We start from the raw sequence: 22,943 nt of genomic DNA on the forward strand, positions 1-22,943 counted from the left end.
GCACTGAAACACATTCTTGTCGCTACCAGGCTGAGCGTTTTCTCCTTCCCAGCGCCCGCCGCCGTTGACGGCGCCGAGGCCTATGCTTAGCTCACCGGAGATAGGGCCACCGTCGGAGAACAAGCCGATGATTTCACCACCACTATTCCCTTCCGCAGCACCTCCCCAAGAAACCCCCCAACCTACCACCGCAGATCCGCTGGAGCCAGCCCAATCTGATCACGCCGAGTCGACTCCACCGCCGCATCCAGGCGTCACCGCGACGTCTCCGGAAGCTTACGAATCTACGGTGTCGGCGCCGGTGCATATTGACGGAAAAAAGCGAGAGGCGGGCAGGCCGCCTTCGCTCTCCGCCTCACCTGCTCTCGAAGCCACCAAACCGGAGCAGCACGCTTCGCCTTTGCCGCCGCCAGCGGCCGAGGCTTTCCCCGAGGCAGCGACCACGGAGGCATCGCCTTCTCCCTCGCACCAAATCGTGGCGGCCTCGGTGGTGGAAACTCCGTCGCCGTCAACCCCATCTAGCCCTCCAGCTTCGACCGCAGGCGCCCTGTCGGATGGGTCAGTCGCTGATTCGGCCGCAATGGTGTCCGAGGAAGCCGGCCGGCTACCCGCTGCGCTCGAATCGATGGATGCCAACCGGCCCACTGCTCCTGCACCGCCGACGCTACCATTGAAGAGTGAACCAGAGGGGTTGTTGCCACAACAGCATCGGCGACCACCTTGGCCTACGGTGCTTCCAGGGTGTGAAAATTTCGAGCACTCACAGCCGCCTTCTCCTCGCCCTCCCCAGGTTGAAGCTGCACATGGCTTGCAAGATGCGGCCCAGACCAATGCAATTGCAGTGACCTCGGAAGAGCCTGGCGCGCCGTCAGCATGGAAGAGTGACTCTGAGGGGTCATTTGAAGTAGCAATGCATATACCACTTTCTTCCCCAACGGAGGCTGAACCCTGTTCGCCGGACATGGCGCCTCCCGGGTTTGAGAAGTTTAAATTTTCATGGCCGCCACTACCCCCTCCCAACCTGTCAGTCAAAACTGCACACTCATTGCTAAATCCGGCTGTGCCGGAGGGGGTGGCTAAACCACTGCCTGTATTGGAGACTATGGACACAAAGGCAGTTGCTGCACGTAACCTGCCACTGCCATCATCGGAGAGTGGGGCAGAGGAGCCATTGTGGCAGCCACTGCTGAGATCACCTTCTCCCATCACACAAGCTGAGCCCTGCTCACCAGATATGCCACCTCCTGGGTTTGAGAATTTCAAGTTGTCATGCATGCCACTATCCAATGAAAACACATATGCCTCGTCCGATGTGATTGCCGCCAAGGCAGTGGCAGTGGCACCTGAGGAGGCGGTGTTACCAGTGCCAACATTGAAGGCAATAGATGTCGAGACAGACAGTGCGTGCAACTTGCTGCCACCATTGGGGAGCAAGTTGGAAGGGTTATTGAAACAGCCATCATTGAGATCAACTACTCCAGTTGCAGAGTCTGGTCCTTGTTCACCGGAGATTGCACCGCCCGGGTTTGAGAGTTTTAGATTGTCATGGCAACCATCATCCACGCCTCCGTCTGGGACTGCATATATCATGCCAGATGCTGCTGTGATGCCATTGCCCGTGACATTGGAGGAAGCAGCTGGATCACCACCTGCATTGGAGGCAATGGATGTGGACATGAATGCCATACATCCACTAACAGTTCCTTTAGAGAGTGGAGTGGAAGGATCGCTGCAAGGGCCACAGCCAAGGCCACCTTCTCCTATTTTGCAAGATGTGCCCAGTTCGCCAGATATGGCACCTCCAGGGTTTGAGAATTTTAAGTCATCATGGCTACTGCTACCTTCTCCAGTCTTCTCACAGACTGCATACACCTTACACGATTCAACCACCACTATAGCTGAATATGTGTTGGAGGAAGCAGCTCAGCTATCACCTGCATTAGAAGCAATTGATGTGAAAATGGAGACATCACCGGAGAGTGGAGCAGAGGGGTCATTACCACAACAACTGCACTGGCGGCCATCTCCTAAGGAGAATAGTACTGCTTGTTCACCAGAGATGGTGCCTTCAGGGCATGAGAACTTGCAGCCTTTGCCATATCCTGCTTTTCTTCCTCAAGTTCAGACCCCAGATGTAGTTGCCACTGGGGTAGTCATAGGGGCATTGGACCAAGTGCATCATCCAGCGCCTGTACTGGGGACAATTGAAGAGGGCACATCACCCATTCTGTCACCACCGTTGGAGGGCGGGTCATTGCCACAGCTAGAGCCACAGATGAATTCTGTTACGGCACATGTTGTGGACACCCCGACGCATGTACCTACTACAGATTGTGTTGCAGTTAACTCAGAGGGAACAGTTCTGCCACCGCCTGCATTGCAGGCGATGGTTACAAACATGGACAGTGCAACTACATCGCTCCCGCGATTGGAGAATGGAGCAGAGGGGTCATTGCCCCAGCTAAGGCAGCAGTCATCTTCTCCAAATGTTCAGGCCGCACCTTGTTCATTGGATGCGGTGGAACTTCTGCCACCACCACCACCTCCTTTCGTTAACAAAGGTTACTAATGTTCCATTTCATTATTTTTTGGCTGCATTTCATGCATATTACAAAATTACCGTGTATCTTAGCTAGTACCCCCTCTGTAAACTAATATAAGAGCGTTTAGATCACTACTTTAGTGATCTAAACGCTCTTATATTAGTTTACAGAGGGAGTATTTAATGGTCATCTATGGAGTTCTTGGCGGTGATAATGATTGGATATGAGTGCTGCACAATTAAGATATTAGTATATAAAGACATGAACACGATGAAAAGCTCCAATTTTTTTTTCCATGCGATCCAGATTGGATCGGGTTCCACTATCAATCAGATAATGGAACAAACAAGGTCCATCGCGTCCACAGCGCAAAACAGGCAACAAACGAAAAGGCCCCAGAGAAAACATGATTCTCAGAAGGAGGCCAAACTGCTGCAAGCACCGCTACCAGGGAGGGAGGGGGCGGGGGGTACAAGTTCATAGCAAACTAAAACAAGACGCTAACGAAAACAAACACAGTTCTAGAGACACTCCAAAGGCCCCTATTCTCAACCCAAAAGGGGGAGAGAAACAAAAGGTTCGAAGCACACGCAGGTGCGCACAAAAAGCTTCCTCCAGGAGGCCAACCAAACTCATCTTGCTTCAGGCCGTTTCATCGGCGTCTTCATCCATTGCATCCTTACATCTTCATCCTGTTGTCCTCCACCATCACCCAGCATGAGAGTCTCTCTTGCATTTGCCCTTGGACTGCTATCATGAGCCTCCAGTGCTGTTCTTGAAATTTATTATCGTATTTACTCGAAATGGTTACATGGTTGTGGGTGTTTACATACATGTAACCTTGCCATTTGAAAGTCAATGAAATGGTGGGGTTTGGTTGCCTAGCCTCCTTCGGTACCTGATCTGATAACAATGTTCAAATTCAACAAGGAAAACCCAGTTATAATATATTGTATATTTAAGAACAGCAATAGACAGAAGAAATTGTGTTGCACACATGCACAATCCAGATTTACGTGCATTCATCTTACACATAATATCCATAAACGATAACAAACTTCTCATCTGGGCTGTTATAGTAGCAAACCACATGCAGTTCTGAATTAAAGAAGCCAACTGTACCTACATAGAAATCAAGGGTGGCAACCTTCATAACAATGTTCGATATGTTAACTTTGTGCAGAAGTAGGTCAAATGGTGTGTGGAAGCTGCCGTGAACTTATTGCTTATCCTAGAGGTGCTGTTCATGTACAGTGTGCTGCCTGTGGGACAATAAACCTAGTATTGGAAGGTACATACCATTTCTACTTTGTTCAACAGTTCTCTGCTTTCCCCATTTTCTTGTCATTCATTTTGTTCCTGTATTTTTTTAAACCGCCAGGGAGGGTAAAAGTCCCCGGTTTCATTTTCACTCATTTTCTGTATTACCGATCCAACTTTTTCTTTGGTCATTGAACATCACGTCTTGTCTCTTATTCTTTATTTCCCATACAATAGTTTTAAGGCTGCCCCTTTTCTCCCCAGTTCTTCTATCATGGTCTAAAACTTTATGGGGGTCCTCTATATCGACACTAGCTCACTTGACAGAGATTTGAGGATTCCAAGTTGCTACTCTGCTAGTTCTGGATGGCCATCGGCTCAAATATATCTAAATTAAATATCTTTTGAAACATGGACGCCCTTAATGTTTCATTTTATACAAAAAAAAAATCTTGTAGCATGATTTTATCCATGTGCATTCTTACCCTCGCATGGGTGTTGAAACATAGCACCTTCTTATGCTTCCAAGGGTATCTTACCTTATATTTGTGTTGCAGCACATGAAGTTGGGAATGTACACTGTGGACGATGTGAGATATTGCTGATGTATCCTTTTGGGGCTCCTGCTGTTAAATGTTCTTTGTGTCTTTTTGTCACTGAAATTGGAGTAAGTGAACTATGACTACTCATGTAATTTATTTGGCACACGTGCTTATTTGTGTTATATTTCCGAGCAAGGAAAATTTTATTGCCACTGAAGAAAAATAAAATAGCACCAATTGTCTATGCATGCACCTGTGTGCCAGCTCCTTTAATAAACATGCTGCCATCCCTGAATCCAGCCAATATAAAAAGTTTTTCTCTTCCTCTGTCTTTTATAATCAACCATAGCTTTGTTGTAGATATGATGCTTTTCTGCTCTAGATCTCCTTGTATACCTTCAGCTTTGACTGTCTGTGATCGTTATTATGTTCAGGCTTTCCTATCTGTAGGATTACAGCAATGGCAGTACACTCATTCTCTTCAATTTCCTTATTTCAGGAGCGGAACGTTCGTCGTCGGATATCAGTCCAGCAGGTTACACCTCACCAACAAGAGCTGGCTAATCAGGTCTAGGTGAAGTTAATCAATATTGGTCCTGTATACCTGGTTTACTGTAATCCCAAGAAACTTCAAACGCCATCTATAAAAACAAAAGGAAAACTTGAAATGCTGGTGTGGAAATTCTTGCAGTTTTTGGCATGGGCATTTTGCTCTCCTGGAGGCAAACAAGATAGATGCCTTTATTCGAAATAGAGGCAAAAGATTTGCCCCATTCATTTTTTTTAGAAAAGCCCCATTCATTAATTAAGGAGTTTGAATAAAGTTATAAGAGCAGAAGAGCCCAAAGGCAGGGAACAACACAATTACAAGGTCTACTCTCCCGGCAAGATTTCACCCAAAAAATTTGCGCCCGCGATGGCCTAACGCGTGGCCTCTTTCTTGATGTTATGTAGGAGGATAAACGGTGGAGCAGCAATGTTCCGAAAAACATGAGAGTTACGCTCATCCCGAATCGTCTTAGAAACTAGCATGGTTATAGTAGGCAGAGCTCTCCCGTGGATCCTTTGGGCGGAAGCCATCTGAACCCACCAATCTCGGATGCTTCGGCGAAATAGCCCAACCGAAAGTATCAACGTCGATGAGTTGTAGCCACTCCTTGACCAGAGTCCGGAGCCTCAAGGTGTAACGACACTTGAAGAAAAGGTGCTCGGCGGATTCATGCTCCCTTTTATAAAGCGGGCGAAGGCCACGGTTTCCAAACAGACGGAGGTCCAAATCCTATTTCGGATGGTAAGCTAAGCAAAAAATTTAACTTGCAGGGGTGCCTAAGCTTTCCAGACGGTCTTGCACATGTTGATGCGGGTGATAGTCAATAAGTGCACTTTATAGGTGGATGACGTAGAGTAGGTCCCATCCATCATGTGTTTTCATAGGGTCTCGTCCTCCACCTCCTTGGAAAGGGTAACCCCGTGAAGAGCATTCCACAATGTGACAAACTGGCAAAGGTGCTCCAGGGTGAAGATGGTCATGATGTTGATTTTATTGATCCAGGCGCCATTGTGTAAAGCCTCCTTTACCTTCCAATTCTTTCTCTTGGAGGCCTAAAAATTTAGCAACTCGATGTCCTTAGGCTTGCAACCATCCATCCATGGGGAGTTTCGGAAAGGGGCGCGAGCCCATTGCCAATGGTGATAGTAGTGGAGGCATAAAAAAGCCTTGTCATTCTCATCGCATGGGTTACTCAATCCCACCCACAGCCGCCCGGGCTCTTTCCATTCGTACCATAACTACCGCAAATGAAGAGCTTCACTAAATTTATCGAGGTTTGGCACCCCAAGCCGTCCTAAATCCTTGGGTCGATAGACTTGTCCCAGCCCACCTTACATTTGGCACATCTTGTTTTGTTGGAGCCGGCTGACCAGAGGAAGGCTCTCTCCATTTTGGTGATGTTGTTGAGGGAACCAGATGGAATGACAAGGGACATGGCAGTGTACACCACTAGAGTGAGCATCGACGTGACCAATGCCATCCTGCCAGGTGCAGTGAAATACCTCCCTCCCAAGGCACTAACTTAGCCGCCACTTTGTGTTCAAGGTATTGAAAGTCAAGGCGTTTGAGCTTCCACACTGAGAGAGGGAGGCCCAAGTACTTCATTGAAAAAGCGGACACGAAGTAGGAAGCCCCTGAAGGATGGTGTCGAGGTCCAGGTTCTGGCAACGGATGGGGGCAATGGAACTCTTCTGAAAGTTGGTGCGCAGCCCGGTGACCTCGCCAAAACATTGCACAATATTGGCGAGATTGGCGACACCCTTTTTTTTACAGTGGAAGCCATTGCTGTTAAGTGTGGAATGAACCTATCCCGAACTGTTGGATGCAGTAAGATTGAGATTAAGTCAGATAGTGCGGAGGTAGCTCCGGCCTTTAAAGATGGCAATTCTTCCTCATTAGCAAGTGCCATATTTGTTGACTCTTATTTCAGGGCCTTAGATTTATTCATGTTATCTATGCTCATTGTAATAGAGAGAATAATCAAGTAGCTCATGAACTGCCTAGGATAGCTAGATTTTCTCCTCCTAATCTGTGGATGGATTCACCCCTAGTGATATCTATAATTGTAAGGTGCTACTGTTGGAAATATGCCCTAGAGGCCATAATATTTGTTTTTTATTTGTATTTCATATTCATAATTATAGAGTTTCTATTCTATGCTATAACTGCTATGATCCTGGCATATGCGATTTAGTGGGAAACTCATAAGCACGTGTGGAATGATAAACAGTTAAATAAAAGGTACCTAGCCTTGCCTCCAAGACTAGCTCAAGTGTTGTTGGTGATTAAGTTTTCCGGATTTTAGGATATCATTAAGAGTAATGATAGTCCTAAAACAACATTGAGATTATGGCTTTAGAAGAACGATCATATTGAATCGACCCAATCTTATATGCTATGAGTTGAGTTAATATTGTTTGTAATAACACAGAGTATTAACATGTGATTTTGCTTCTTAGACCATGAGAGTATCGTAGTCACTTCTTATCGTATGATGGGCTTTGGGGTTGCTCAAACATCACTTATAACATGGTGATCATAATGACACCTTACGGGTTCATTGGAAAGTTTGACAAGGGACTAGATAGCTCGAGAGTGGGATTTGCTCCTCCGACAATGGAGAGATATTCTTAGGGCCCTCTCAGTGTGACGACATCAATCATCGTCTGGCCAGACACATGTGTCGGATTTCGGGTTCCGGCAGACCCTTAAGGTTCGAACTCTGGGGTGCGCACGGAGATCTCCCCCCTACCGTCTCGCGCCTCCATGGCTCGCAAGGAATCTAGGCTGGAAAGAAGAACACACAGAGGACACGAGGTTTATACTGGTTCGGGCCACCGATGTGGTGTAATACCCTACTCCGGTGTGTGGTGTGGTGGATTGCCTCAGGGGCTGATGATGAACAATACAGGGGAGGAACGGCCTCGCGAGAGGTGTTCTTGAGCTGGTGTGGTATGTTCTACTTGGTCCGGATCCCCCTCCCTCTATGGTGGTTGGTCCTACTTATAGAGGCCCTGGTCCTCTTCCCAAAATGCGAGCGGGAAGGACGCCAACAATTGGCCATTTTGAAGGGGAACATCTAGTACAAGTTATCCTGACCAAAGGTGGTCTTCGGCTGCCAAAAGCACTGGTGATGACGTCGTCTTGGGCGCCATGATGACCTCTGTCCTGCCGCTCTGCTGGTCTTGGTCTCGTTGCACCGGAATGGTAACCTTTGCCCGATGCCTTGGGATGTGCTTGTTCCCTTTGCACCGAAGGGGAAACAAGGACACTGCACAGGCCGGTGCCCGCCTAACGCCCGTCTGATCTGGATCGTCATGGCTTGCGTCACGGGCTCCTCGCGAGGTACCCCTGCCTTGATCTCTCCGCCTCCTCGCGAGCCTGCCTGATGAGGCTGCTCCTGAGGAAGCTTCCCGTCGTCCGCCCGGCAGGGCTTGGCCCCTCGCGAGGGTCTTGAGTTTGAGCTGATGAAGCTGGGCCGCACTGGGCCCCCACTCGTGCCACGCCGCAGGCAGGAAAGTCTGGGGACCCCCGTTCCCAGAACGCCGACAGTAGCCCCCGGGCCCGAGGCACGCCCGGGCTGGGCCTAGCAGAGAAGCGAAGGGGCAAGCGCGAAGCGCCACGGTCCCCAATAGCCTGCGGCCTTGGGCGCCGCGTGGCGACAGGTTGGTCGTGAGCGTATGCGCTTCCCCACGACGCCTTGGCAACCGCACGACTTGGCAGGTCCCTGCATGCAGAGAAATGGGTCATGAATACCTGCGATCGTGGTGGTCGGCGGTTGGCCTTCTCCAGCTATAAGTACAGGACTGTGCGAGCCTCGTTAGCGTATCCCTTCCTGCTACTCCTTTTCTTCTTCTTGGCTACTCGCCATTCCCATGGCTCCGCCGAAGAGATTCTCGGCCGCGAAGAAAGGAAAAGCTCGTCCGGCAAGGCCAGACTCCCCACCGATCAAGAGCGGCCGGGGCTGCCCTCGCAAGCACCCCGCGGTCCCCGTAGTGGCCTCCCGTGGCCATGAAGGCGGTTCCCTGCGCGGTGGTGAGCGCCCGGTTACCGATGGGAGGCACGACGTGGCCGCGAGGCCCCGCAGGCCGCGCTTTCGCTCGGCGGAGGTGCTGCCGGAGTTCGTTGTGTGGTCGGCGGACCCGACCAGCACTTGGCTCCAGCTCCCCCGTTTCTTCGTAGGTGAACTACCGGCCGGCGCTCGGGGCGGCCTCTGGCTTCAGGCAGATGGTTGCTGCAGCAAGGCCTCCTGGGCTTCGCTGGAGGTCTCCGCTTCTAGGGATGCGGCCCTGACCCGCGGCTGGCAAACATTTTCCCGTGCGCGCGGCCTGAGCCGGCAGTGCACCCTGCACTTCAAATTCGATGGCGATGCCACCCTCTACGTGAGAGTGTTCGGGGAAGACGGTCGCCGCGCTGGGTGCTGCCCCGAAGACGATGACCGCGGCTGCCTGCCCAGCCCAGGTGCTGACCAGGATGAAGACGGCGGCAGGCGTGTAGGCGGCGGCGCTTGGGGCTCGCCAAGCTTTGGCGACTCCTTCTCAGGCAACAGCTCCTCCAGCGGTGACCGCGACCAGCCCCCGCACCGTCGCGCCCGCCTGGGTGAAGGTAGCGGGTCAGCCCGCCGTCGCGCCCCGGTGAAGCGAGAGGAGGGATCCGCCTGAGCCCCCTGAGGCAGCTCGAGCTTTCGTCGCAAGTTGGTGCCGGGCAGGTTGTGCCCATTTTGTCTTTCTTCTTTCCCCGCGCAAAAAAAAGAAGGTAGTATAGGGCCCTGCGGGGGCGTGTTAGAACTGTTGTTGTTAATCATTATGCTGATTCCGCTTTTCCGCGTTATGTTTCCGAGCCGCGTGCCCATGTGCGAGAATTATTTAGCTCAGTGGGGCTTGACGCGGTCCTCGCCTCCCGAGGCTGATGCCTCGCCGCGCGCTTCATGTCCTGCAAGGATTAGCAGGAGGAGTAGCCTTTGGTCTGGTTGCGAGGGTAATCAGCCCAGGTCCTGCGCTCGTGTCGCGATGCCCGTGGGGCACGGACTGGGAGGGGTGCTCCCGCAACGGACCCGGACAGGAAAGCTTCAAACGATCAGGGCAGAAAACACTCGTGAGGGCGCTCGTGAACCTCCCTCGCGAGATTTGCGAGAGAAAACGAGGCAAGTGAGTGAAAAGGACAAAGAATCACAAGCCTGGGACGGCGAGAGCTCTAGTAAAACTTCAAACAGGAACGAACAAGCCAACTACAGAAAGCAAATGAAAAAGCCGCGTCCGGCACCTATTCTAGTCTTCGATGTTTTCTCACCAGCGCGGAGCTAAGTGTTGCCACTGGGCGTGGGCGGCACTCCGGAGACTCCGGGGCGTGTACAGCCCCACTCATTATTACGTGAGAGTGTCACGGGCGGCGAGCTTTACAGGCATTGGCCTTCTTCATAGGCACCGGGCCTTTTCCAAAACGTGGCGGCTTCACAGGCATTGGCCTTCTTCACAGGCACCGGGCCTTTTCCAAAACACGGCAGCTTCACAGGCATTGGCCTTCTTCACAGGCACCGGGCCTTTCCCAAAATGCGGCGGCTTCACAGGCATTGGCCTTCTTCACAGGCACCGGGCCTTTTCCAAAACGCGGCAGCTTCACAGGCATTGGCCTTCTTCACAGGCACCGGGCCTTTTCCAAAACGCGGCAGCTTCACAGGCATTGGCCTTCTTCACAGGCACCGGGCCTTTCCATAGGCGCTAGGCCTCGCTCAGGGATAGAACCTCCGGAGATGTTGAATGTTCCATGCGTTCTGGACGGGTACTCCCTCCGGGGTCTCCAAGCGCGCGGAGCCAGGCCTGGAAACATGAACAACCTTGAATGGGCCCTCCCACATGGGAGAGAGCTTGTGCAGTCGCTCCCTGGAGAGAACCCGTCTGAGCATGTGGTCCCCTACCTCAAGAGTTCTGGGGCGGATGTTGCGGCAGTGGTATCGCCGCAGCGCCTGTTGATACCTTGCCGCTCGTAGCACGGCTTCTCGACGGCGTTCCTCCCCCAGCACGAGATCCGTCCCCCGCATGGCGTCCTGCTGCGTCTCGTCGAACGCCAGGACCCACACGGAGTGACGCCTGACCTCGTGAGGGAGGACAGCTTCTGCTCCATAGACGAGGAAGAATGGGGTCTCGCCAGTCGGCTTGGCCGCGGTTGTGCGGATAGACCACAACACGGACTGGAGCTCGTCGTACCAGCCCCTGCCGCAAGCCTCCAGCTTCTTCTTGAAGGTCCTGGCTTTGAGGCCCCTCAAGACCTCCGCGTTGGCCCGCTCGGCCTGGCCGTTGCTCTGGGGGTGCGCCACTGAGGCGTAGCATATTTGCGTTCCAAGGTTAGCACAGTATGTTTTGAAGAGATTACTAGTGAATTGCGAACCGTTGTCGGTGATGATGCGGTTGGGCACCCCAAACCGGCTCACGAGACCCTTGATGAACTTGACTGCGGAGCCTGCTAGGATGGTGCGGACAACTTCAACCTCAGCCCACTTGGTGAACTTGTCCACAGTGACGTAGAGGTAGCGATAGCCCCCTGGCGCCCGAGGGAATGGGCCCAGAATGTCTAGCCCCCAAACTGCGAATGGCCACGAGAGGGGTATAGTCTGTAGACCCCCCCGCCGGCTGATGGATCTACCTAGCGTGGAACTGGCAGGCCTCACAAGCCTTCACCAGCTCAACGGCGTCGCTGAGTGCTGTGGGCCAGTAGAATCCACTGCGGAACGCCTTTCTGACGAGGGTTCGCGATGATGAGTGGTGCCCACAGTCTCCGTCGTGTATGTCCGCCAGCAGCTCCTTCCCTTGCTCCCTGGAGATGCAACGTAGGGACACGTCATTTGGTCGCTTCCGGTAGAGCTCCCCATCCTTGATGCAGTAAGCCGTGGCCTGCCGCGCTACACGCTCTGCCTCCTCCTCGCTCTCCAGCAGGGTCCCTTGCATCAAGTAGTTCTTGAGCTCTGCGATCCAACACCCTTCCTGAGGCTCTAATGCCAGGAGCAGGCGTGCCTCTGAAGCCGGGCCGCAGGCCGGAGCTCCCGAGGTAGGCGGCTGAGAGAGCTCCTCCCTTGGTTGCGCCATGCTCGATAGTGACGGTGCCGCCGAGGGTTTGAAGAGCCGCTCCTCGAAGACGCCAGACTCCTGAGGCAGCCGCCTGGATGCCCTCTTGGCAATGTCATCAGCCTCTTGATTGGTGCCGCGAGGCACATGCTGCAACTCCAGCCCCCAGAATTGCTTCTCCATCTTGCGAACCTCAGCAAGGTAGGCTTCCATGTGCTCATCCTTTGGTTCGTATATCTTGTTGGAGAAGTTGACGAGGAGCTGCGAATCGCCCTTGATGATGAGGCGCTTTACCCCTAAGGCGATTGCGGCTTTCAAGCCTGCTATCAGGCCTTCGTACTCTACTATGTTGTTGGAGACCTTTTCTCCGTGCTGGAAACAGAGTTGCACGGCGTAGTAGAGTTTGTCCTGAGTGGGGGATACGAGCACTGCGCCAGCTCCCGCGCTGTGCCGGGAGAATGCCCCATCGAAGTACATGACCCAGCCGTCTGGTGCCTCACTTCCCGGGGAAAGTGATCGGTCCTCGCCTGCCCCGAGACCCGGTGCTTCTGCCCATTCTGCCACGAAATCCGCAAGTGCGGCTCCCTTGATGACTCTGGTCGTACTGAATTCTAGCTGAAATGCCTGTAGTTCGATGTTCCATTCAACGACTCTTCCAGCTGAGTTGGGGCTCCTGAGTACCCTTTCCAAGGGGTATGCTGAGACGACTTTGATGGGATGGCCTTGGAAATAGTGTCACAGCTTGCGTGAAGCCACTAATAGCGCGAGGAGGAGTTTTTGAGGCATGGGGTACCACGCCCTTGCGTCCCGTAGCACCATGCTGACGAAGTACACGGGATGCTCGACGAGGTTGAGGGTGCTGGCGCAGCTTGCATCCTCCAGAGGTCGAGGCGTCTCCTGAGATGGTGGAGCCCCCAGTGCTTGGTCGCTTGAAGAGGCCTCTCTTGCCCGGGTGCGTTCTCCCGCTACGGCTGTTCCACTCCGGCTGCGGTTGTGGTCCTCGCGAGGCCCTCTTGGCTTTGCTTTGCTTCAGCCCGGACGGTGGCTGCGGCCTTGGTCCGACGCTCCTCCCTGACCGCCACCAGGGCTGCGCTAGCGGAGTAGGGGGTGGCCGCAAGGTAGAGCACCAGGGGCTCCTGCGGACGCAGAGCTACCATCACTGGTGGGCTGGTAAGGTACCTCTTGAGATCTTGGAATACCTTGTCGGCCTCTTCAGTCCATTCGAAGGGGCCCTTCTTCTTCATCAACTTGAAGAAGGGCAGTGCTCGTTCCCCCAGCTTGGAGATGAAGCGCCCTAGCGCGGTTACATGCCCGGTGAGCTTCTGTATCTCTCTGAGGGTCCTTGGCGGGCTCATGTCTTCGACTGCTTTGACCTTCTCTGGGTTGGCCTCGATGCCCCTGTGGGACACGAGAAAACCCAGGAGCTTGCCCGAGGGGACCCCAAACACGCACTTCTCCGGGTTGAGCCGTAGGTCCACTTCGTTGAGGCTCGCAAAGGTTTCTTCCAGGTCTTGTATCAGGGCTTTTGCCTCCCGGGACTTCACCACAATGTCGTCGACGTAAGCTTCAGCGTTCCTCCCGAGCTTCCGGCCTAAGGCGATGTGCATCAGCCGCTGAAAGGTTGTGCCTGCGTTGCGCAACCCAAATGGCATGCACGTGTAGCAGTACACTCCACACGGGGTCAAGAAAGCCGTTTTTTCCACGTCTTCTACCGCCATCTTGATCTGGTGATAGCCTGAGAAGGCATCTAGGAAGCACAATAGGTCACACTCTGCGGTAGAGTCGACTATCTGGTCAATGCGGGGGAGCGGAAATGGATCCTATGGGCAGGCTTTGTTGAGGTTGGTGAAGTCGGCACACATGCGTTCCTTTCCTCCCTTTTTCGGCACAACGACCGGATTAGCAAGCCAATCTGGGTAACGGACCTCGCGGATAACCCCCGCCGCTTCTAGCTTTCGGGTCTCCTGAATGATGAAAGCTTGTTTCTCAGTGGACTGTTTCCTCGCCTTCTGCTTCACGGGGCGCACGTTGGGACACACGTTAAGGTGATGCTCAATCACACCCCTCGGGACCCCTGCTAGCTGATCGGGTTCCCATGCGAACACCTTCTTGTTCGCACGCAGGAACCTCACCAGGGCCTTCTCCTGCTCGGGCTCGAGGTTGGCTCCTATGGTGAAGGTAGCGTCAGTGGACCTGTCCTCATTGACCGGTACCTGCTTGGTTTCCGCCTTGTCTTGGGTGAACAGCTACTTCTTTTTAGCCGGCGCAGCCTCCTTGGGCTCAAGGGTGTCGGTGCTGGTGGGCTGCGCCACCGCGGCCGCCCTGAAAGTAAGCTTGAGTGCCTGCAATGCATCCCTTGTGTCTCCTGACACGGTAACGATGCCGCTGCTCCCGGACATCTTCATGAGATTGTACGCCGGGTGAGTTGCTGCCATGAACCGGGCCAAGGCCGGATAGCCGAGGATGGCGTTGTAGGGGAGGCCGATGGGGGCGATGTCGAAGTCGATCAGCTCTGTGCGGAAGTTGTCGTGGGTGCCGAAGGTCATCGGGAGGCGGATCTATCCCAAGGAGGCGGTGGAACCGACTCCGACACCCGAGAAAGGCCTGCTAGGCAGAAGCCGGTCTAGCGGCATGTGGAGGAGGCTGAAGGCCTCCACCGAGAGCACGTTGAGGCCGGCACCGCCGTCGATGAGGGTCCTGGTGACGGCCACCTGGGAGATGGTGGGGGTGCACAACATCGGGAGCGCGCCCGAACCGATGGGGTTGAAGGGGTGATCATCCGAGTCGAAGGTTAGATCGGCCTCGGGCACCACCCAGCCCTGGGGGGGGGCTTCTCGACGCTTGGAGGCGGTGCTGAACCGGCGGGTGAACGACTTGACGTGGCGGGCCAAGGCTCGGAGCCCCCCGGCCCCAGTGCCGGCATCGGTTGCAGGAGCGGGCGGCGCGTTGTCCGCCATGAGGGCGAAACGCGATGTTGGTGGAGAGTGGGTCGTCGAGAGGGAGAACTCCGGCGCACCCCTACCTGGTGCGCCAAATGTCGGATTTCGGGTTCCGGCAGACCCTTAAGGTTCGAACTCTGGGGTGCACACGGAGATCTTCCCCCTACCGTCTCGCGCCTCCATGGCTCGCAAGGAATCTAGGATGGAAAGAAGAACACACAGAGGACACGAGGTTTATACTGGTTCGGGCCACCGATGTGGTGTAATACCCTACTCCAGTGTGTGGTGTGGTGGATTGCCTCAGGGGCTGATGATGAACAATACAGGGGAGGAACGGCCTCGCGAGAGGTGTTCTTGAGCTGGTGTGGTATGTTCTACTTGGTCCGGATCCCCCTCCCTCTATGGTGGCTGGTCCTACTTATAGAGGCCCTGGTCCTCTTCCCAAAATGCGAGCGGGAAGGGCGCCAACAATTGGCCATTTTGAAGGGGAACATCTAGTACAAGTTATCCTGACCAAAGGTGGTCTTCGGCTGCCAAAAGCACTGCTGATGATGCCGTCTTGGGCTCCACGATGACCTCTGTCCTGCCGCTCTGCTGGTTTTGGTCTCGTTGCACCGGAATGGTAACGTTTGCCTGATGCCTTGGGCTGTGCTTGTTCCGTTTGCACCGAAGGGGAAACAAGGACACTGCACAGGCCGGTGCCCGCCTGGCGCTCGCCTGATCTCGATCGTCATGGCTTGCGTCACGAGCTCCTCGCGAGGTACCCCTGCCTTGATCTCTCCGCCTCCTCGCGAGCCTGCCTGATGAGGCTGCTCCCGAGGAAGCTTCCTGTCGTCCGCCCCGTAGGGCTTGGCCCCTTGCGAGGGTCTTGAGTTTGAGCTGATGAAGCTGGGCCACACTAGGCCCCCACTCGTGCCACGCTGCAGGCCACAGGCAGGCAAGTCTGGGGACCCCCGTTCCCAGAACGCCAACAACATGTGACTTCGTCACGAGGATGCTGGAACACAATAACGAGAAAGAAGAACAAAACCGATAATGATGATTTCGATATAGTGAGCATAGTGATGAATCAGGAGCATACCAATGCATCCCGGGTTTTGTTAAGTATCATGAAGCAAAGGAAACATCACATGATAACCAGAGGTTCACTCTAATATCATTCGTGTGCTCATAGGGATCGATATGGACGTCCACGGTCTCGCTATCGATCATTGAACGAACGGTTTCGTTCATGTCTATGAGTTACCGAACCTACGGGGTCACAAGCTTAAGGCAATCACGATATGTTGAGTGTTAGTAGGACGAGAGTGATGAGAATATATTTGTGGAATTGTTTCATTAATATTTGGAATAGTTCCGAGAGGATCTGTAAGCGTTTCGGGGTCACTGGAAGGGTTGCGGTGAATATCGGGTAATACCGGGTATTACCGATAAATATATATAGGTGGAAAATGTTTCCAGTGATGTTAAATTATATATAAAATGGTATGAAAGTATTTATAACTATTTTATATTTAATTTAATATCAAGGGGTCTAACAAAGATGTGGAAGGCAAATTGGGCCACAAAGGCCCAAGTGGGGGCGGCGCCTCCTTCCTCCGAATTGGAGGAGGGTGTAACACCCCGGTAGTTAAACTACAGTAACCACACGCTAATGGTGCCATGTCATCACGATTTATTTTCCAAACCTCACTTTGATCCAAACAAAATTCAAATTTAAATTTAAAAATAATGTCAAATCATTATTTCTTCAAACATGCAAGAAAAATAGTTCATAGTGTAGCAATTAAATCACTGAATAATTGTTGTGTAGAAACCAAATTTTTATAGTGGATAAATGCCCTGAAACAATTAAAAAAATAGTGGCTAAAGCAACCACTTTAATCCATTTGCTTTTATTCAAAAAATCAAATGTTTTTCAAATATTACTTCAACCATTTTACAGCAGTGCCAAATATTGCATGGTATTGAGCCAACTCCCATATTTTACAAAGCCAAATAGTGGCTAGAGATTATACAAAACAGTATAGAAATAAAGAAAATAGAACATATATATATATAGTGATACTATTCATCACCCAGGGTGCAGAATAAGTTATTCTTTATCAGAGGTAATCTTTCGATCATTTCATAATTAAATTACGTTTGGAATTCAAATAGTTACATTCCTATTGATTCACTACGTAAATTTGGCATAAGAAATAAAAATATAGGTCATAAGACAAAAACAATTTGCAGTTTATGTGTATTTTACACTATATTTTTGCATTTGTAATTTTACATACTATAAAATATTTTTTACGACAATTATATATTTCCTTACGGTCTATTTTCACGCCGGAAATAAGACAAAATTTACAGAATGTAAAATTACGGTGCATTGATGGTAACCTCTCTCAGTTTCGCTCGTGCCCGAGACACAACCGCCGCCGCCTCGTCGATCCCGCAGCTGCCGACCTCCCCTCGTCGCGCCAAGGCGTCCAGGAGCTGCGCCACCTTCCCCTGCTTCGACTACGAGCATCGGCCCGATCTAGGAGAGGCCGCATACACTCGCCATCGACATCGTCTTCGCTCACGGCCGCCGCATCGCTGTTTGCTTGGGAAATAATATTGCCTTGAAAATGTATGATTGCAGTCTTGGTATGTAAGGTTGCAGAATCAAAACATTGCTGCTGCTGCTGCCTTGTAAGCATACCCTTGTAACTTCTCTTGGAAGGAAAAGTATCCTTGCAAGTTGCAACATTGCTCCCAAAATACATATGAGGTGCACACATATAATCATCATTTTTGGTAGCTTGTGATCAACCAAATTGCTCAGAGATTTTGAAAGCAACATAAACTATCTGTATTTGTACAAAGATTAGTATTAATTACTCCCTCCGATCCAAAATAAATGTCATGGTTTTAGTACAACTTATTTTGGACCGGAGGGAGTAGTTTTTTGTCTTCGGATTCGTCGCGTCCCGGTCACCCACGACCTCCCAACCTCATCCACGAGCATCGAGGTGAGCCCCTCTGCGGATTCCCTGCCTTTCCCCTTCAAATCCTCGCCGTAGAAGCCCCCACCCGAGCTAGGCCGTCGCGGCCGGAGCTTCGCTCTCCACGCTCCTGGCTGCACTCCCGCGAGCCCTGTCCGCATCTGGCCACACCCCTGCGGCACCCCCGCGCGCCCGCCCGCCCACCTAGGCCACACCCTACCTCGCCCTGGAACGAGCTCGCCGCGCCCGCGCCCGCAGCCGCCCGCCGTCCCGCTCCCCTACTGGTCCCGCTAGCTGCTCCCGCTTTGAGATACAACTGCTCTCCTAGACTCCTACGCTACTTGCTGCTTCTGCTGTGTCGGCCACCGTAGCTGCTCATGGTGCCACTGCTTTCACTTTGCTGCCGCTGCTTCTTACTACCGCCGCTGCTTGTTGTGCGCTACTGCTGTTGATGCTACTACTGTTGCTTGCTATTAGTGATGCCACTGTTGCCTCTAGCTGCTGCTGGGTAAATTTGACAATATTGTTCTGAGGATGAAATCATTTCACAAAATGAACTGCTCCTAAAAAAAATTCACTCAGCTGACCTTCTTGAGTGGCGCCTGACACGAAGGCGCCACACCCTATGGTGCAGCTCCTAGCATGTAGGCGTTGCACTTCTGTCCAGCGTGCCAGCCCCTGGGCCCGCACCGAGCACTGCAGTGCCTCAGAGCTAGGCGCCACACATGTAATGTGCAACGCTTAGCCCGTAGGCGTTGCACTGTCTGTTACTAGTTGACTGGCTGGCCCCCCTCCCCCACCCCCACACACCCCAACCTCCAAACCATCCCCACCCGAGATTTGCCCCCTCCCCCCCCTCTCCCCCTCTCAAATCCTTCTCCAAATCTTCCAAATTTGAAGATTTTGTTCATGGATTTCGAACGCAATCCCTCCCTCAAGGTAATCTTCTCCGATCCCCTTGTTTTGATCAAGAAATGTTAACAAATTGCTCATTTGTTGCTAGTTTGGGGAAACCCTAGTTTTTAATGGATCTAGAGATTTGTATGGAGATACATGATAACCCACAAGTATAGGGGATCGCAACAGTTTTCGAGGGAAGAGTATTCAACCCAAATTTATTGATTCGACACAGGGGGATCCAAAGAATATTCTCAAGTATTAGCAGCTGAGTTGTCAATTCAACCACACCTGGAAACTTAATATCTGCAACAAGGTATTTAGTAGCAAAGTAATATGATAGTAGTGGTAACAGTGGCAAAAGGTAACGGTAGCAAAAGTAATATTTTTGGGTTTTATAGTGATTGTAACAGTAGCAACGGAAAAGTAAATAAGCGAAAAACAATATACGAAAAGCTCGTAGGCATTGGATCGGTGATGGAGAATTATGCCGGATGCGATCGATCATGTAACAAACATAACCTAGGGTGACACAGAACTAGCTCCAGTTCATCAATGTAATGTAGGCATGTATTCCGAATATAGTCATACGTGCTTATGGAAAAGAACTTGCATGACATCTTTTGTCCTACCCTCCCATGGCAGCGTGGTCCTATTGAAAACTAAGGGATATCAACGCCTCATTTTAATAGAGTACCGGACCAAAGCATTAACACATAGTGAGTACATGAACTCCTCAAACTACGGTCATCAACGGGAGTGGTCCCGATTATTGTCACTTTGGGGTTACCGGATCATAACACATAGTAGGTGACTATAGACTTGCAAGATAGGGTCAAGAACTCTCATATATTCATGAAAACATAATAGGTTCAGATCTGCAATCATGGCACTCGGGCCCTAGTGACAAGCATTAAGCATAGCAAAGTCATAGCAACATCAATCTCAGAATATAATGGACACTAGGGATCAAACCCTAACAAAACTAACTCGATTACATGATAAATCTCATCCAACCCATCACCGTCCAGCAAGCCTATGATGGAATTACTCACGCACGGCGGTGAGCATCATGAAATTGGTGATGGAGGAAGGTTGATGATGACGATGGCGATGGATTCCCCTCTCCGGAGCCCCGAACGGACTCCAGATCAGCCCTCCTAAGAGAGTTTAGGGCTTGGCAGTGGCTCCGTATCATAAAACGCGATGAATCCTTCTCTCTGTTTTTTTCTCCCCGAACACGAATATATAGAGTTGGAGTTGAGGTCGAAGGAGCACCAGGAGGCCCACGAGGCATTGGATCAGTGATGGATAATGATGTCGGGTGCGATTCCTCATGCAATAGTTATAACATAGGGTGACACAGGACTAGCTCCAGTTCATGAATGTAATGTAGGCATGTATTCCGAATATAGTCATATGTGCTTATGGAAAAGTACTTGCATGGCATGTTTTGTCCTACCCTCCCATGGCAGCGGGGTCCTATTGGAAACTAAGGGATATTAAGGCCTCCTTTTAATAGAGTACCGGACCAAAGCATTAACACATAGTGAATACATGAACTCCTCAAACTACAGTCATCACCGAGAGTGGTCCCGATTATTGTCACTTTGGGGTTGCCGGATCATAACACATAGTAGGTGACTATAGACTTGCAAGATAGGATCAAGAACTCTCATATATTGATGAAAACATAATAGGTTCAGATCTGAAATCATGGCACTCGGGCCCTAGTGACAAGCATTAAGCATAGCAAAGTCATAGCAACATCAATCTCAGAACATAGTGGATACTAGGGATCTAACCCTAACAAAACTAACTCGATTACATGATAAATCTCATCCAACCCATCACCATCCATCAAGCCTACGATGGAATTACTCACGCACGGCAGTGAGCATCATGAAATTGGTGATGGAGGAAGGTTGATGATGACGATGGCGACGGATTCCCCACTCTGGAGCCCCGAACGGACTCCAGATCAGCCCTCCCAAGAGAGTTTAGGGCTTGGCGGTGGCTCCGTATCATAAAACGCGATGAATCATTCTCTCTGATTTTTTTCTCCCCGAAAGTGAATATATGGAGTCAAGGTTGAGGTCGATGGAGCGTCAGGGGGGCGCGCCCCCACCCTCGTGTGGATAGGTGGAGGCCCCCCTGACATGGATCTTTCTTCCAATATTTTTTATATATTCCAAAATAATTCTCAGTTGATTTTCAGGTCATTCTGAGAACTTTTATTTCTGCACAAAAATAATACCATGGCAATTCTGCTAAAAACATCGTCAGTCCGGGTTAGTTCCATTCGAATCATGCAAGTTAGAGTCCAAAACAAGGGCAAAAATGTTTGGAAAAGTAGATACGACGGAGACGTATCAACTCCCCTAAGCTTAAACCTTTGCTTGTCCTCAAGCAATTCAGTTGATAAAAAAAACTTTTACAAACTCTGTTTGCTCTTGTTGTTGTAAATATGTAAAGCCAACATTGAAGTTTTCAGCAAAGATTATGAACTAACCATATTCTCAATAACATTTAGGTCTCATGTTTACTCATATCAATGGCATAATCAACTAGCGAGTAATAATAATAGATCTCGGATGACAACACTTTCTCAAAATAATTATGATATGATATAACAAGATGGTATCTTGCTAGCCCTTTCTGAGACCGCAAAACATAAATGTAGAGCACCTTTAAAGATCAAGGACTGACTAGACATTGTAATTCATGGTAAAAGAGATCCAGTCAAGTCATACTCAATGTAAACTAACAGTAATGGATGCAAATGACAGCGGTGCTCTCCTACTGGTGCTTTTTAATAAGAGGATGATGACTCAACATAAAAGTAAATAGATAGGCCCTTCGTAGAGGGAAGCAGGAACTTGTAGAGGTGCCAGAGCTCAGTTTTGAAATAGATATGAATAATATTTTGAGCGGTATACTTTCATTGTCAACATAACAACCGAGAGATCTCGATATCTTCCATGTTACACACATTATAGGAGGTTCCCAAACAGAATGGTAAAGTTTGTACTCCCCCTCCACCAACAAGCATCAATCCATGGCTTGCTCGAAACAACGAGTGCCTCCAACTAACAAGAGTCCCGGGGGAGTTTTTTTTGCAGTTATTTTGATTTGATTTGCATAAAGCATGGGACTGGGCATCCCGGTGACTAGCTATTTTCTCGTGAGTGAGGAGCGGAGTCCACTCCTCTTGAGAATAACCCGCCTAACATGGAAGATATAGACAACCCTAGTTGATACACGAGCTATTCGAGCATACAAAACAGAATGTTTATTTGAAGGTTTAGAGTTTGGCACATACAAATTTACTTGGAACGGCAAGTAGATACCGTATATAGGTAGGTATGGTGGACTCATATGGAACAACTTTGGGGTTTATGGAGTTGGATGCACAAGCAGTATTCCCGCTTAGTACAAGTGAAGGCTAGAAAAAGACTGGAAGCAACCAGCTAGAGAGCGACAACAGTCATGAACATGCATTAAAATTAATCAACACCGAATGCAAGCATGAGCAGGATATAATGCACCATGAACATAAATATCGTAGAGGCTATGTTGATTTTGTTTCAACTACATGCGTGAACATGTGCCAAGTCAAGCCACTCGAATCGTTCAAAGGAGGATACCACCCTATCATACCACATCACAACCATTTTAATAGCATGTTGGCACGCAAGGTAAACCATTATAAGCTCCTAGCTGATTAAGCATGGAATAAGCAACTACAATCTCTAATTGTCATTGCAAACATGTTTATTAATAATAGGCTGAATCAGGAACGATGAACTAATCATATTTACAAAAACAAAATAGGTCTAGTTCATACCAGCTTTTCTCATGTCAATAAGTTCATCATATAATCATCATTATTGCCTTTCACTTGCATGACCGAATAATGTGGATAATAATAATAGTGCACGTGCATTGGACTAAGCTGGAATATGCAAGCATTCAATTCAAGAGAGAAGACAAGGTAATATGGGCTCTTTGTTAGATCAACAATAATTCATATGAGAGCCACTCAACATTTTAATCATGGTCTTCTCCTCTCGACCCCCAAAGAACAAGAAAAGAAATAAAACTATTTACACGGGAAGCTCCCAACAAGCAAAAGAAGAACGAGAAATCATTTTGGGTTTTCTTTTTAATTACTAC

General features: G+C 50.4%; 1 protein-coding gene across 1 annotated transcript; it reads left to right on the forward strand.

The window, feature by feature from the left end:
* Positions 1-5,013, forward strand: LOC125544170 (proline-rich protein 36-like). Its single transcript, XM_048707760.1, has 4 exons — positions 1-2,561; positions 3,727-3,834; positions 4,361-4,470; positions 4,845-5,013. Exons 1-4 carry the CDS (start codon positions 83-85, stop codon positions 4,917-4,919), a joined length of 2,772 nt encoding a protein of 923 aa, XP_048563717.1. The 5' UTR covers positions 1-82; the 3' UTR covers positions 4,920-5,013.
* Positions 5,014-22,943: the final 17,930 nt, after the last annotated feature.

The sequence above is a fragment of the Triticum urartu genome, chromosome 3, assembly GCF_003073215.2.
Source record: "Triticum urartu cultivar G1812 chromosome 3, Tu2.1, whole genome shotgun sequence".
Lineage (NCBI taxonomy): Eukaryota > Viridiplantae > Streptophyta > Magnoliopsida > Poales > Poaceae > Triticum > Triticum urartu.